General features: G+C 48.4%; 2 protein-coding genes across 2 annotated transcripts in view; both read left to right on the top strand.

The window, feature by feature from the left end:
* The window catches only part of ABCA12 (ATP binding cassette subfamily A member 12), an 85,308-nt gene extending 81,561 nt beyond the window's left edge, over positions 1-3,747 (top strand). The window contains exons 51-54 of the mRNA XM_080598740.1: positions 256-348; positions 802-907; positions 1,617-1,754; positions 2,974-3,747. Coding sequence (XP_080454866.1) covers positions 256-348; positions 802-907; positions 1,617-1,754; positions 2,974-3,093 — 457 coding nt within the window. The 3' untranslated portion in view covers positions 3,094-3,747. The remainder of the gene's footprint in view (positions 1-255; positions 349-801; positions 908-1,616; positions 1,755-2,973) is intronic.
* Positions 3,748-15,449: 11,702 nt separating this feature from the next.
* BARD1 (BRCA1 associated RING domain 1) overlaps positions 15,450-16,893 on the top strand; it is a 46,729-nt gene continuing 45,285 nt past the window's right edge. The window contains exons 1-2 of the mRNA XM_080600569.1: positions 15,450-16,042; positions 16,134-16,190. Of these exons, the coding sequence (XP_080456695.1) occupies positions 15,858-16,042; positions 16,134-16,190 (242 nt within the window). The 5' untranslated portion in view covers positions 15,450-15,857. The remainder of the gene's footprint in view (positions 16,043-16,133; positions 16,191-16,893) is intronic.

The following is a 16,893-nucleotide window of genomic DNA, read 5'->3' as shown; positions in this document are numbered from 1 at the left end:
TTCTTTCCAGTTTCAGGGTCTTCAGGAGGCGTGGAGAGGTCCATCCTCCAGAATTTTGATTGCTTCTTGCAGAATTTCAGGGCGCTGAGCTGTAACAGGTTTGGGGTTTTGCTGGGGCTGAATGGGGGTGCCCACGTAGACTCACAGCACTTCAGTACTCTAGGGAAAATGCAGTAATGTTCTCTGATCGCCAAAGTAACTATTTTATTTATGCCTTCTTGATGATTTATTCGAGTTTCTTTGTTGTTTTTTCAGCATGGAAGAATGTGAAGCCCTCTGTACCAGGCTGGCTATTATGGTGAACGGGAGTTTTCAGTGCATTGGCTCTTTGCAGCATATCAAGAGCAGGTCAGTAAAGTGTACCAATTTCACTTCTACTGATTGGCATGTGGAGTTACTAGCACACAGCTTTGAGGGCTCTGGACATCAGACCTTTGTTAACAGGGCATCAAAATAAGCAATTTTCTATTTTATGTTCCCTACTACACCATTGAAATTCTGTTAACTAATGCGCTTTCTGCTCTCTCACAGCCTTTTTTTCCAAGAGATGTGTTCCCCAAAGTAATCTGTTTACTGCTGAAAATGTAAAATGCATGTTGGGGTTGAGCTTTGATTTCGTTAGTTATCACAATAGCTCAGTTTCTTATTGAGATTCACTCCAGGTTAACAACCCTGACCCCATTCAAGCTGCACTCTGCCTGCATTAGATTTTCCCAAAGAGGCTGTGCAGCACTCTCAAAGGATTTTCTTTATCTGTTTCTCTTTCCTACTGTGTTAATTGTGATTTTCTTTCTCCCCTAGGTTTGGAAGAGGATTCACTGTGAAGATGCACTTAAATAGCAACACAGTTAGCACGGAGACACTGACACAATTCATGAAGTCACACTTTCCAAATACATGCCTGAAGGTAAGCAGGACAACTGCATTCAGGGGATGCCCTCTCATCCTTTCCATTTTAACCAAGAGTATCTTTGCAAGGAAGACATCTTGCAACACGCAGTACACAGAGATCCATGCTCTTAAAGTCTAAGGGATTCACGCACTTGTTACAGCTCCCAACAGCATCGCCCAAGGGCTGGAGCATCCAGGTTCCTTGATGGCTTGAGTAATCTCAGCCAGACAGCTATAGTGATTCTGTAAGGCAGCTGCAAGGTGACCCTCTGCCCCTGTGAGTTGTCCCACTGAAGCCTGACTGCATGGAGGAAATGCACTTTATATTCAGTGGGTAATGAGATGGTCAAGTGCTTCCAGTAACTGAATAACTGTAAAACCAGATCACTGAGTCACAAATCCTGTCCATAACCCAATCTTTGCATTAATGACAACAGCAAACTTAGAGTTGGGAATGCTATGGTGACCCTCAAGCTTCCAGTTCTGGTGAAGCATCTCCCAGTCACAAAATTACAAGAACTCCCAATAGGGAAACACTGGTCACTAGCAGGCCATAATATTCCTCACCTTTGGGAACCAGAAGGACAGAACACATCTTCTGTCCCTTCGTTCTCCCATTGTCTGGCTCCTCTGTGCTTCCATCTTCATCCAGACAGCCATCAAATCTGTCTGCTCTTCACAGGTAGCAACCTCTTAACTCTACCCCATCGTTCCTGTTCCCGCAGGATCGGCATTTCAACATGGTGGAGTACCACGTTCCAGTCTCTGCAGGAGGGGTAGCAAATATATTTGATCTCCTGGAAGCCAGCAAAGAAGCCTTTAAAATCAGGCACTTCTCAGTGAGTCAAACAACACTAGAGGAGGTAAGGAATTAAAGATGTGTGGCCATCCGTTTAAAACTGTTAACAGGGGAGTAGACTGATGGTTACACATAATGGACTGCTGCACACAATAGACTACGTTTTGAAAGGGATTTCCATCTATATTCCTCCTGGGGATACTTTATCAGTGCTACTGCCTCCAGATACCTGTGCTGGTGCTAGGAAATTGCACATAGAAAGCCGCCTGTAGCATAAAGGATCTGTTCTTCCCTCTGCCAATGCTGATTTCAGCAGTCTTGTGAGCATGGATGAATAGCAGGATTATGAATCACCCCAGAACTCCATGCTAGGCCTTGTGATAGCAGATTTTTACCACCAGTCATGGAAATTTGCTTGATTTTGCCCTTTCTTGTACTGTATTTGACCGCAAGTTCATTTTCCCTTGGAAGAACATTGCCACTGCCATCAAAATCTTGTAGGAAGTGTCTCAGCTGAAGGGGTGCCATAAGCACCTACCCAGAACAAACCATTCTGTTGAGCATCAGCATCTGATATATTCGGTCTGCCCCAGAGACAGGAGCAAAACTGCAAGCCCTGTAATCCTATAAATTGTCGAACAGAGATCTGGGGGAGGAGGGAAGGAGGTCCTTGATATTGTTTTAATAAGGGGCCATGGTTGTGAGAGAAATGGGCCGACAAACAGCAGAAAGCCCTGAGTCGTGTTTTGTGGGAGGACAGCATGGATTTGTGTGTATGCAAATGTGATTGCAGATAGTGTTCCAGTAAGAATATTTTATGTATTCATTAGGTGCTGTTCAAACGGAGACTGTTATGTGTGATTATGTATACCTATCTATATCATATGCAGCTGTGCATGCATGGATGTCAATTATATATAGACAGATGGGTTTATAAAGTAATAATATAGATGTATTACGCTGTGATCAAAACCAACTACCACACAGGGGTATTATCTCACTAGTACTTTGGAAACATGAGCTGCAGGACAATTAGGTTTTGCACAGGAACATCTACCTCTGCATCCCCGGGTGTCCATTCAGCAGTAGAGGAGCGTGCATCCATTTATTTACATTAGGCCATAGAAGCCCAACTTCTGCAATTCTCAAATCCAGTGTGAATCCCTTCCCGAGCACTCTCTCCAGGCTCACAGTCAAATGAACAACCATTCCCCTTTTTTATTCATTCGTATTATGAATTTCTTACGCTGTCACATACTGAATGTTTCCCTTTAAACTTCTAGGTTTTCATCAACTTTGCCAAAGATCAAGCAGATCCTGATGGTGTGGATGTAGCTCCCGATGTGACATCAGACAGCTCTGACACATGCAGCCAAGCCAGCACCCTCAGCTCCGTCTATTGAAGAGGCCCAACCACGAGGGATCGCAGAAGCTGGGGAAAAAAACTGACATGACCCCTCAGGGTTCTTTCAGTTTCTTCCTGTTTTCCACGATTCCAGGATGGCAGGCATACAAAGTCACATTTTCTTAAAGTACTTTTAAAATATGCACGTATTTTGTTACTAGGAACACAGTAGGCACTTAAGACTAGCATTTGGTTACGAGTCAGATTGGTCTTTCCACAGCTGTTGGTTTTTGGTCCCCAGTTGTTGTCTGATGACTTTTATACCTGTGAGCACTTAGTTAGCATCACCAGCTCCTGCTGGTCACGGCTGTTCGCTTACAGCCGAAATGGCCGTGGCAGAGCAGAGGAGCTGTTGGCAGTGCAGGCTGTTTGACAAAAAAGCAGCCCTGTGGCTGCCCTCTGAAAGCCCACACTCCCCCCCTTGCTCTGCAGCAGACTTCCTGGAGGACGGAAAGTTGCTCAGTTGTGACAGGTTCCCCACCTTTGAAATAGGGTTCCTGGTGCTGCCCTACCTCACAGGGGTGTTGTGAGGATGTAGGTGTTGTGTACTGCGAGTTGCGTATGCCTTTGGTGGGGCCATCTTCAGTACTGACATAGAGCTTATCTGCATGTGTGGGTTATGGCAGTACAAATATAACTCTTTTAGAAGTCACTGCTTCCCCTGGTGTCTTGCTGTGCTTTATTACAGCTCCTTGTAATACCTAGGGCAAGTCCTCAGCTCCCAGGCAGTTCTTGGCTCTTGGTACCCCATGGAAGGTCTCTACCCCAAGCAGCTTCCTTGTCCTTTTGGCTGGTGGCCAGGGCTCCTTCATTACAGCAGAAGAAGAACAGAAGCAGCACTATTTCCTGAATCCTTTTGTATGGAGATGTTTGCTTCAGAAGGTCACATTTCCCCGAGCAAAGCAGAAGCCACGAGAAGCAGCCTTGCTCAGAAATCTGTGCATCTGCCCCTCTGACAGCCTCCCTCTCATGAGGCTCTGCCTCTCAGCTTCCATTTTGGTGACCCTCCTCACCACCGCCATTGTGGCCGTCCCAGTAGCTCAGCGGCTGTTTTCCTGCATTAAGGCACAATTAGTTCCTCCTTCACAGACTGCCCACTGGCTTTAAATGAGACTTCTGCTTACCTTGGAGCAGAAGACCCCCAGGAGCTGAGTTCAGCACAGCAGCACACGCATTCTCATTTTTTTTCCCCCAGAATCATTAACAGCCAGAAGAGTTAAATATTGCATTTCATTATCTGTGGGAGCCACAAGGCCTCAAAGACTCACATTTGGGTCAGGGCAGGTGCATGTGGTGCTATTAAAGCACATAATGAGCTTAGTCTTCGAGATCAAATTTACTGTTGCTGGTAAAAGAAAAGAGAGTGCCAATACAGCCAGGTCATACTTACCTTGGGAAGACCTGGGAGGGCCCACGTGACACTGCATTTTGGGTTCACATGCACAGTTCCAACCAGAGGAGGGTTTTTTCGGGGGAGGTTGATTTTGTTCCCACCCTCATCCCACCCCCACACCTAATTCAAGCCAAGGGAAACTTTAGGTGGAAGCTGCAAAGTGACACATCTTTCTCACCCCGAGCATCAGAGGAGTTTTACTACTTTAGTTCCCATTTGATGCTGAGGCTTGCTGAAATAATCATGCAAGGAATAGGTGTTGAGGATTTTACAGTGGGATACAGAAGTTCAGAGAGTTTAGCTACTGCAAGGAGGTCACGCTTTCTCCTTCATCTCGCTGTAAACTTCTTGCTGATAGCAGGAGGAGTTTTGCTATGGATTGAAGGTTTTATCAAGCCTTGAATTATTCCTCAACCTGCTGACTGTAATTAAAACTGGAATTCAGCTTCTTTACAGAATGTATTTGACACCTGCAGTTTATAAGTAACTGAAAATGCTGCCCAGACATTCATTGTGGCTCCTATTATTATGTCTCCAGCTCTGCAAAAGCTCTTTTTTTCCCCCTCTCATTTTCATTGCATATCTTACACAGATCACAGTATAAAATTAAGCTTCTCTCTAATGGAGGGCTTGCGCTCCCTGCAAAGGACTCAGAGCATGAATGCCAATGATTTAAATGCAGCCTTGTAATACCAATCAGAGTATTATTTTATTATGTCGATGGCTTTGCAACTGCCAGTGAAAGATGGATCTTCAGACTCTGTCCAGATGTACTTTACATTTAATTGAGAGAGACTGATACAAAGCTATTCTTTTGTCCCTTCAGAGTCTGCTAATCAAAAAAAGAGGAAGTGATTCATTGGAATACTTCAGCAAGTTGCAGTTTAATTGGGTAAAATAGAATTAAAAAAAAAAAAAGGCAAAGAGCATTCTTTGAATTTCCACCCAATTCTGGCATTAATAGAAACATCTGCTTCGTGTGAAATGTGTCATCGCCATGATATACACTCTCCGATTTCACTTGCAGGTAAAAATAAAACATCTGCTATTGCAATCAAGTCTGTAGGTATTGGTCCAAACAAGCAAAAGTTTGCGTACTTAAGGGAATTTAATTGAAACCTGTGGAGAAGTAGTTACAACTGTTAAGGGGCTTGAAGCATCTGGCAAGGACGTTGTATAAAACATCACCGGAGGCTGATTTATCTTTTTTGCCATCTTAGAAACTCACTTCAGAGCCTCGTTGTTTTAACCTGTCCTTTTCCAAGGTAGGTCATGCTCCAGGCTTGACTCCAGGACAAGAGACGTGGAAGCTAATTATATCCTGCCTCCGAAAGCTGGCTCTGGGTTTCTCATCACCCCTCAGTCTCCCCAAGGAGAGCTCGTTCTGGTTGCAGGGGTGGCTGGAAATACAGAGCTACGGCTCAGAAACAACTTTTTAAATAAAGCCAGCAAGCCCGGTCCTATTTTTTGGTCTGAGCAGGGAGTTAAGGTCACTGAAAACATTGACCCCAGTGTCCCTGGAAGGGACAGAGGAGTGCTCTGCGTACTGCCACACAGCACCTCTCCGTGAGCGAGAGATGAATGCTGCAGTCCAGGGGGAAAACAATCTTTTCATCTCACTTCTTTAACGCAATCTCACTTCACCCACCCTAATAACCTTTGTTCGAGGCAACGGGGAGTGACAGTGCCCTGCCAGAGCGATCGCGCAGCCTGTACGTATTAATTGGAACTGCGCGGGCTACAGCTGGGCTTAATTTAAGAATGCTCTGAAATATTAGAGACACGAGGTGTACACAGTGCAATAGCTAAACAAGTCCAGGGAGTCGAGGAGGAATTTCATAATTGGTTATGTGGATTGTGAGATGGATTCAAATCAATTTTGTAATTGGAGATGTGGACTTGGAGACAGCGACTCAAATCTCTGTCCCAGCCCTGCTTCATTTATCTCTTCGCGCCGCTGATGAGAGTGTGGCACTTCTCAAGCCTGATCCTTGCTTGGCTTCAGCCCCGATGCAAGTGGCCACCAAGGGCAGCCAAGGAAAGCTGTCCAGAAGGGCCAAACTAAACAGCAGCTATCCTAGCCCTAACCGCTACTGTGAATATAAATTAAGGGCCTAACAGGACTTCTGTGTCCTTTCATGAGAACTGCAGCGGTGGTTTTGTCCCCGGATCGGGTCAGCGAGCAAGGTCATGGGTCAAACACGTCCAGGTAAAGTGCTTTTTGCTCAAGTGACCAGCAAAGCACAGGAGCTGGTGATGCCCACAGACCTGCTGCCATGTGTGAAGTCACCCTTGGGATCCAAAATTTGCAGCGTCCAACCTCGCAACAGGCTCAGGAAGGGGCCCCAGCCTGTCCCAGAGGCCTCAGCTTCCTTAAGTTCCTGCAGCTTCACTGAATCTGCTGCGAGGATTTGGGGCTTTTTACAAGCCAAGAAAAATGTAAGCTCCTGCACTTAATAGGGGAATTGTTTTTTTGTGAGCTGGTGGAGGAAGAAAAATGGTTGTTGGATGGCAACAGCACATAGCATGATTTTACTCCCTATTTTTTTCCAGACAACAGCTGTGATCTTGCATAGCTATAACAAAATATCAACAGCATATTAGAAGGGAGTGCAACAGAGAAAAGAAGCAGTGGGGAATGACAAAAACGAATTTGCCAGGATTATTATTCCACGACAGTATTTAAATAAAAAAAAAAAATCACTCTAATTAATTTAGTTGTTCAGGGAGAGGGAGGAAATAAGGAAGATGGCACTGAAATAGTAAGAACAACATTAGTATGGGACACGGCCAGCAGTAACTTAGTGTTGGCTTTGCTCCTCACGCTGCTCGCATACGCAGAGCTGGTAATGAGGGAGGGCGATCAGCTCCACGGTGCTGGGGTGCAGCCTGCTTTGGGGGCCACACCGGTCCATGCCAGTCCCCCCCAAAAATACCTACAGCATTGGGGGGAGCTGCGCAAGGCCCCCGATCACCCCAAGGGGTAACGTTTTTAGGGGGATTGGGACCTGGTATGAACCTGCGGTGTCTGAAAGGCAGCACGTGCCAAAATGGAGGGGACGGTCGCAGCGGCCACGTGCTCGGTTCGTGGGGTGCAGCCCCCTGCTTCACCTCTAATCACTGCTCTGGGAGACTTTTGGAAATAGGCCGTCACCAGGAAGAACAATTCTGAGGGACTCGTGCTGGGATATGAGAGAAATAAATGATAGTTTTCCCACAAGTTTTAGGGCCCAAGGCAGCAATCTGACCATCCGCCCCAACCTCCGTCTTAATGTAGGCTCTTGAATGTTAAGCAGCAGGTCTTTCACTACAAGCAAGTATTTTGTAGAAATAAAGCATCTTTTAGAGGGAGATCAGCTCTTTGCTGACTCCAAAAAAAGAAGAAACAAAAGAGTGCATCTTCAGGGCGGGAGGGAGGATTTATGGTAACCATACACGATAAAATCCAAGTGAAGACAGGGTAATAATTGAGGTTTTTACCTCCATTAGCAGGTCAAGGTGAGCTCTCAGCCCTCTCCTATCTCTGTCCTGGTTGCCAGCTAAAGGGGTTTTACACAGCCCTGTGCTTTAACGTGCAGGGGCTGATTTGCAGCCAGAGCCTACCAAGGGGAAGCGTGCGTGGCGCAGAGCAAAGTGACCAGAGCAGGCAGGTCTAGGGCTACTCGGGTTGTTCTCAGGAAAATAATATCTGCTCACCTCGTTGCGATGCTGGCCCTAACCAGAGGTTTTTCCTTAGCCAGTAGGACCCAGCAGTGTGAGGCATTGCCGTGTTGGCCAGGCACTTCCTGGAGGCTGAAGCATTTGAGTAAGAATAAGAAAGAATAAGAACTCTGATAAGAAAACTGGTAAGAAAAATGCAGAGAGATATTTTCAATCCAAGCCTTAAGAGATGCTAGAAACGCCAGCATACTTGTAAGTGCCCTCATCTCTCCTCAGGCTCTCCCTCTGGGGAGCTGGATGAAATGTAGTAACTCAAAATGCCTTTTCACCCCCAGCCTTGAGCATAACACCCCCAAAGCAGTCAGACCCCACTGGTGCAAGCCAGGAGTGCAGCCCCTGGCTTGGAGCCTTACTGCAAAACCTGTCGAAGGGCTGTGGGACCACACCTTGCTCCCCAAAAATTCCTATCGAAAATCCTGTCAAAGAGAAAACAAAGCTGAAGGGGACTCTTCTTCACCAGTTGTGCCACCAGCCTGAGGGCTGATGTGTGTTGATAACCCAGGGATCTGATTTTAATACAAACTCATGTCACCTTGCACTAAATCGTGCCCTAAGGTGTGACACTGGTAGGGGCACAGCAGCAGGGGTTTCATACCGCTTCATATGCTCCTTCTCGAGTGTTTCTTTAAATACCTTCAGTGTCAGTAAGACAAGCAAAATCTGAGACCGCTGCCTTAATCAGATTAACAATTACAATCATGCCCATCCATCGGCGCAAGGCAGGCTGCAGCACTGCTGAATCCGTTCCGCTTCAGGAACTGGGGAAATCAGAGCCGCACCTGAGCAGCCCAGCAAGGGCAGCTGGAGGCTCCCCGGGAAGGAGGAAGAGACCGATTGCTCAGGCTGACTTCTTTATTCATTTTTTTATTAGCCTTCAGAGCCTCCCTAGAAATTATTAAGGCTTCCCCAGGGAGCGCAGCGCTGCAAAGGGAGCGTTTACTCACGGAACGCTGCTTCATGCCGTGCTAACCCTCCGTGCAAATGTGCTGGAGCAGCTGCACCCGTCTCCTCCCCCACTTGGGCAGCAAGGCTGCTCCTTTAACCTGCTTTCCACGTCTTCGGCATTTGAAAATCCTCATTATAGGCTCAGCAAGCAACTTTTTTTTTTTTTTTTTCTTTTTTTCCCACCCTGTAAACAGCTCTTTGCCACGCATGGGTGGATGGTGGCAAAGGCAAAGCTTGTAGATTTGTTATGTACCCCCCCGGCTGTCAGCCTGAGGTTTGCTGGGTTAAACGCTGCCTCCTGCTCCTCGGGCCCGGGTTATAAACTGGGATTTATAAAAAAAAACCACCACAGTTTGGCAGGATGAGGGAATACCACGGAGTTGCAGCAACGAGGACCTGCATTGGGTTGAGGCTGAACATCAGCTGGTATACATCCACTGAAGATACAACACTGAAACATACTGAAATTTCACGTACTGAAATTACAAGGTAATTTCAAGGCAATTTCAGTGCTTGAAATCAGCTCATATAACACTTTAATATAGCACCCCTTTGAGCAATACACCACCTCTTCCAGGCCCCCAGGCCAAGACCAAACAGCCCCTGTGGCTCTCACTTCGTGCAGGGCTTCTTCTGCAGCTTGTAGCCAAGCCCATCCATGGGTGAAAATGCAGCCGTCAAGGCTGCTCGCACAGGATTTACGATGTGGCCTCAAAACACAGGAGGAAAGGAAAAGCTGAACTCTCCTTTGATGTTTGCAATTGTAAACTGCAGACCTGAGCTGGACACGCTGTAAATAAGAAACATTAATCAGCAGCTAAGCAGCAAGTGGTTGCTGCTGCTTATTATAACGGCATAAATCATCGGGAGCTGTTGTGTTAATTTGGGTTTAGGAGGGATTACTCTAGTAAAAAAGAACATCCTTACCTATTTACAACATGCATATCCTTTGCAAGCACACACAGGTGTGCTGGGGTGTTTGCCTCTTAGTTTTCCCAGGGAAAACACCACGGGAGCTTTGAATGTGAGGGCTTGCAGTGGGTTTGGCTGAGTTTTAGCTGAGCACAACCTGCCTTGTGGTACCCATGGACATGGCACCCAGGGGAAAAGAGAGATGGGGAAGAACCAGGGCACCAGGGGGATGCTTCCCATGCATGGTATCCTTGTACCTCTGCAGTAACTCCATGGTTTTCCCTTTTTAAAAAAAAATTACTTTTAATTTCATTTCCAGCTCAGTTCTGGGTCTTATATTTAAAAAGCACAAGGCATGATTTTGGGATGCTGAAGCCCTCTGCTCCTGCACTTGGAAGGATGGCTGAGCAGGGAGGGAGCGCTTGGGTTTAAATCAAGAGAGCATTACCCACACATTTCATATTCTCCTGAAATGCCAAAATGCTGCACTCCCTGTTGCTCTATTTCCCTCATCTCTGGCCACTGGGGCCGCACCAGCATTTTGTGTGCAGAGCCTAGGGGGCAGCCAGGACCCCTTCCCAATTTCAGCAGGGATGGAGCTTCACTCCATGGGGATCCCCATCCTGGGCTTGGATGCATCCCCCCCGAATAGCTGGGGGTCTGTTCTGCCCCCCCGAGTAACCTGAATTCTTCGAGGAGAGGAAGGCTTCCTGTCAAGAAGTCATGGCACTTTTTCCCCCAAAACACGCCCGGTGCCTGCGGTCCCAGCAATCTGTCTCATCTTGCTGAAACTGCAGGTGCCAAGCCCTGATCGATGTCGCGGAGCAGACAGCAGCCAAAAGGCAAATTTAAAAGCGAGAACTTCAAAGGGACGCTCGGCTGTACGTCTTCAAAAGGAGATGTGCAGGGGAAAAGGGAATTAAATCCTGACAAAGGCGCCCTGGCAGAAAGGAAATGCTTCCATGCTTTCTCCATTTGGAAAAAAAAAAAAAAAGAAAAAGCACAACACCCCGAAAAACCGGTGCTTATAGTGGAGCCTGCACTGCCCTCAGTGTTTTCCCATCAGATGGATGTTCAGGGTCCAATCACAGCTGGTGGTCAGCTGCCCCAGCACCCCTCAGCACGGCCGAAACCTCACCAGAACCTTTAATGGGACCTGATGGGGGTTTAGTCCCGATCAAGAAATGGGCCTCGGGAAACAGAAGTCAGAAATATTAGGGGTTTTATTTTTTCCAATTTAACTAAAAGGGAAATAAAAAGGATTTTCTGTATTGGGGTGGCCCAAAGGTTTCCAGCAAGCTTCATGCTGCAAGAATACCTTCAAAAACGGGCTCATAAATCAGGTGTAAAGAGGATGAAAGCGATGCAGCACCCACATCTTGGCTCCACCACGCCGATTGCCTCTAATCGCCCCCGTCTTTATTAACCTGCGTTTGGTGTGTGCCAGAGGAAAAGGCACCCAACCAGGGAGAGCTTCTCCGAGCACTGAGCCGGAGCTGAGGCTCCTTTTAATTATAATTGGGTTATTTACGATAGCTCTAGTACAATCGGGATAGTGTAACAGGACTAATTAGAGTGGGGTTAACAATAAGAGGGTTCACGCCACAGCAGCCCCCGCACGTTATGAAATCTGCACCCAACTTCTTCAAAGGCTTCCTTGGATTTTCCTCCCACTCGAAGGTAATCCAACATCTAAAAGCCACTGCAAAGCTCTCACTGCCTTTTCCCGAGCATCCAGGCTCACAGCGCGCCGACCATATGTCTGCCTCTGCCTGCGAGCAGATTGCACCAAATATTTTCCTTTTTCATCGTGGCTGAGCAAACAAACACCATCTGCGGGGCTCGCCGAGGGAAATCCTGGCCCCCGCCGCGCCGACGGGATGCCAGCCCTGCGCGTCCACGTGGCTCCGCGCCGCTGCCATCGATGCCTGCCCTGGATGAGGTCCCTTCTCTGCCCCCCCCCCCCGATGGGTGAGGACCTCGCCTTTTCTGAACAGACCCAAAATTTGGATTATATTACAGAAATGCTGGCTCCCTTCAAAGGAGGCTGTCTCACGTTGAGCCAGGCTGTGGGACTTTTTTTTCTTCTCCGTCCACAGCTATTTCTTGATTTCTTGAATGCACCCATGCTGCCAGGGGCTTTGGGCAAGTTTTAGCCATGCTCACATCCTTGGCCGAGGTCTGATGGCAGTTTTTGGTCCTGCTTGGGGCCAGGGGCCACGGTGGGCGGCTGATGGCACGGGTCAGTGTATTCCCTGTTCAAACCTTTTTGCCTATGGAAGTAAAACTCCCAAGGGCATTTTTTTTTCTCTGTTACTTTGCTTTCTGAAGGAGACCCCTCTTTCCCCACCCCACAGAGGGTGAGGAGAGGAAAAACCAGGAGGGTAATCTCAATTTCACAAAATCCCTTGCAGTTTTGACTGAGCCAGGGATTCGCAGAGAGCTCCTGCTGAGTGATGGGCCCACCGGATGCGGGTGCGAATTATCTGCCACCTTGGTGACTTTGTCACTTGCCCTTCTGTGGCATCGGCTCCACAGCACATGCTCTGACCAGATCTTCTGTACAAGCAGCCTTCGGATTTAGCAATTCACACGGCGAAAGCAGAACCGATGAACCACAGGCTGCTGCTGCCTTTAATTAAAAATGCCATGTCTAACACCAGCAGATGTTCCTGCTGTTGAGCCTCGACTAATAATTTAACGCTGTGTAATGCAATGCTGACTGTGCTGCTTAGTCTGAATGCCTAATAGACTTTTTTTTTCTTTTTTTTTTCTTTTTTACAATTGCTATTTCCTTTTGGGGATCAAATCCCTCAATATTCAAGCGAGCTCAGCCCACTGAAGGCTTTGGTTCAGACATTTGAGGAAACAGCAAGCACAAGGCTGCTCCTCCTGCACTGCTCTTTCAGTCTTCTGCTGGAGCAGACCTGTCCCGGTGGCAGGATGCGAGATGCAGGAACAGCCACCCTCCTCGTCGTTGTGTGATGAATCACATAGTGGTGGTCCATTTATTGAAAAGCAGCTGGGCAACCTTGCTAATGAATGGGATATCAGGTAGCGGTGTATTTGCATAGAAGGGTCTTTACCAGATGGGCCACGCATGATATGACACAGTAGGATTTTACCTGTGCCATCCTTCAGCACCTGTTTTGCTCTGAAGCCCTATACTGTTGGAAAACCATGTTATCAGCTTAGCATGGCCAGGATCATCGCTGTCTTGGTGGGGTGCAGCATGGCCGATTCACACGTGTACCCCGTGCCACTGCCGCACTATATCGTACCACTGCTGAAACCACTCTGCCGGCTTGCTGTCACACTATGAATTTATTTTAAAGTGTGGGGGCATTATACTGCCTGGGATGGCTTTCCTTGTACTTTAAATACTGCATAAACCAAATTTGGCAATATATTTCTCACTCCTCCTGTTCTCTGCATCGTTTTTTTTTGCTCCTGACTGTCCAATTGCTTGCAGTAATTCACTTCAGGGGAAGATGTTTCTTAGATTTCCAAGAGCGTCCGCTCCTTAACCTTTATAAAATTAGGGCAAATGAATCACTTGTGACTTTTACATCTTTCTTGAACACAAGTATTTGTTTGAGGCTGGCTGCCCAGGGCAGTACTTTGCCTTAGTTTAACTTAGTTGTAAACGTTTGTAAATGCTCACATAATGTCTCAGCACAACGGAGACCATGCTCACACAAGCAGATTTATCGAGAGGGACAGTAAACATATTTCAGCGAGGGGAAAGGCAGACGAGGTGCTTATCTGTTTTATTGTCCTATACAGTATATATCGACACCTCATATTTTGTGAACATAAATGCCAGGTTGACTCAAGAGCTCTATGGATCATGTGTTTTTTGTAACTTGTGCTCAAACGCCTCAAGTTGCATTGAAGTTGCACCTGAGCAGCAGGTCCTTTTGCCATCTTCTGGCATGACACACTGGGACATGCCAGGAGATGCCAGGCACTCATTTTTTGGAATGCAGGACAAATTCACAGGAGCTGAGCAAGAGGAAAGAGGATGTTAATATTGGAAACCACTGGTGTTTAATGGCCAAATGACAGTATTAGCTTATTTTGTAAGTTTATCCTGGTTTCAGAGGGTTGATGGAGCAGGTGCCGGTCCCAGCTGTGTGCCCTGACATCGTCCCTCTCCTGTATCCAGACATTTTGGTGTGTGAGCGTATGATGGGATGAGGCACCACCAGGAGCAAGGGACGTACTGGTCCCCACCATCATCCTGATGGTGTTTCAGCCTCTCACACCTCAGTGTGCTCCAGATGACCATCCTGAACCTAAGAGACTTCAGGTTTCTGCATCCTGCATGGCGCTGATCTCCCCGTCCCTATGGCTGATGTTCTCCTTGTACCTGTGGCTAATATCAGTTGCAAAGACCAATACTTAACCTTCCATAAATGACCAAAACAGCACCCAAATTTCAGCTGGTGACATCGTACCAACATCTGTTTTCTGCTGCTCTTGCCAGCCAAATTTGCCTGCTCCGCGTCACTTTTGTGATGAAGTTCCCTCAAAGAATAACTCGCTTGCTTTAATCGTGTTTGCACTGAGATTTATGGCGTGATGCTTGCTCACTGGTGGAGCTTCTCAATGCAAAATGTCAGTAAAGCCTGTTATAAATTGCTTCTGGCATTTCTACTCTATCTTTTATTTGGCCGGGAGTATTTCTACCTGAAAGTGATAAATTCTTGCTATAGCTTCTTTATGTGCTTCAGTAATTACACCGTGCAGCGGAGGCGGGGGAGGCTTCCACAGAGGCATCCCGACGAAAATAGCAGCCCACCAAAAGCAGGAGGCTGGGCTGAGCTGTGAGGCATTACCGGGCACACAGGCCAGGAAACATAAAAAAACACCTCAAAACATATAACAGCAGTGAAACGTTCCCACCTAGCTCTGACTGGGGGGCAGGAGAAAGGGAAGAAACAGATATTGGCCGTCATGATGGATATGCATGGGTTATATGATGAGAATGGAGCTGAGCCTCCGCTGCACTCATTTTGGGGAGTTTTGGGGGTACTGGAGATGTTTCAGGGGTTTGGGGGCACTGTGATGCCCCTGCTTGAGGGTTTCAGGTATTATTTAGATGGGAGGTATTTCTGATATGTTAGATTTGTTCGTTATGGACGGGGAGGTGTTGGAGAGGGGCCTCTGGTGAGGCCGCACCTTAAGGACTGTGTTCAGTTTTGGGCCCCTCACTACCAGAAGGACATCGAGGCCCTGGAGCATGTCCAGAGAAGAGCTACAAAGCTGGTGAAGGGCCTGAAGCACAAGTACTGTGAGGAGCGGCTGAAGGAACTGGGGGTGTTTGGTCTGGAGAAGAAGAGGCTCAGGGGAGACCTCATTGCTCTCTCTGACTGCCTGAAGGGAGGTGTGGGGAGCTGAGGGTCGGCCTCTTCTCACAGGTAACTAGCGATAGGACTAGAGGCAATGGCCTCAAGGGGAGGTTCAGGTTGGAAATGAGGAGACATTTCTTCTCAGAAAGAGCGGTCAGGTGTTGGGACGGGTTGCCCAGGGAGGTGGTGGAGTCACCGTCCCTGGGGGTGTTCAAGGAAAGGCTGGACGTGGTGCTTAGGGACATGGTGATACTGGTATTAGGGGGATGGTTGGACCAGACGACCTTGCAGCTCTTTTCCAACCTTAATGATTCTATGACATAGTAAAAAAAAGACGCCCCAACCACCCACACCGTGACCGAGGGGCGGCCCTCCCGCCATTTCCCTCAGCCCCCCCGCCCCCGGCCCAGGGCGGGCTCGGCGGGTGCCGCATGCGCGATGGCGGCGGGCGGGCAATTCGGAGCGGCGATGGCGGCGGGGCCCCGTGAGGCGCTGCGCGGCCGCTCCGGCAACCGGCTGGACCCGGGCGGGCAGCCCGGCCCCATGGCGCCTCCAGGGCACCCCTGGGCGCTCACCCGAGCCGCGTTGGGGCGGCTGGAGAGGGCGCTGAGCTGCTCCCGCTGGTAACGGGCGCTTCATCCCTTCTGTTACCGAGCCTCCCCCCCCCTTCCTCCCGCGTTAAAACTAATGGCGTTTTCTTTCCTCCGCCCTCAGCGCAGGTATCCTGAGGGAGCCCGTGTCCCTGGGGCGGTGCGAGCACGTCTTCTGCCTGTGAGTAGCTGGGGGCTTCGGGGGACGCAGCCCCGCGGGCTGGGCAGGGGGCTGCTGCCCTCCACCGCTATGGGGCTTGTGGGGGCCGGGGCCAGGCTTTTTGGGGCGCTGGGTGAAGGGTTTGGGGCGTTTGCCCGCTGCTAAGGGAGCCCTCAGCCTGGTGGGGAAGGCAGCATCAGCTGTAAGTGGGGTGAGGGTACACGACAGCTTGAGGTTCTCTGCATCTTCAGCTCCTTAAACAGCCTAAATAGCAGCCTGGAAGGACAACTCCTTTGCTCCCCCAGGCCTGTCAGTGTAACTTTTCCCGTATTCATGTCTCCTGACATCCTGCTAACCACCTCTGAGGAGGCAGACATCACATAGCCTGTGCTGGGGCATCTGCCTGCGTTCCCCATACAGGCGGAGAGGCGAATGGCTCCTGCCCCAGAGCATCCTAAGGGGAAGGCAGCTGAACCTTGTGGCTCTCCCATATCTCACTGCTCTTTGTGGTACACAAAAGCAAACACAGGTACTTAAAGGGTCTGTCATAAACCTTAAACGGTTTTGCTGCACTGCAGGGATGTAAACTCTATTAAAATACTACACCTGTTCCAGAGGAGATGATGAACGCTTTCTGCTTCTAAGCCAGTCTAGAGGTTCAGCCTTGGCCCTTGTTAATACTACAGTCACCCTGGCAATAAATGTGGAGGAAAACTCACTCTCA

This window comes from Anser brachyrhynchus (genome assembly GCF_964034855.1).
Source record: "Anser brachyrhynchus genome assembly, chromosome: 7".
Lineage (NCBI taxonomy): Eukaryota > Metazoa > Chordata > Aves > Anseriformes > Anatidae > Anser > Anser brachyrhynchus.
This window is presented reverse-complemented; position numbering and strand designations above follow the sequence as displayed.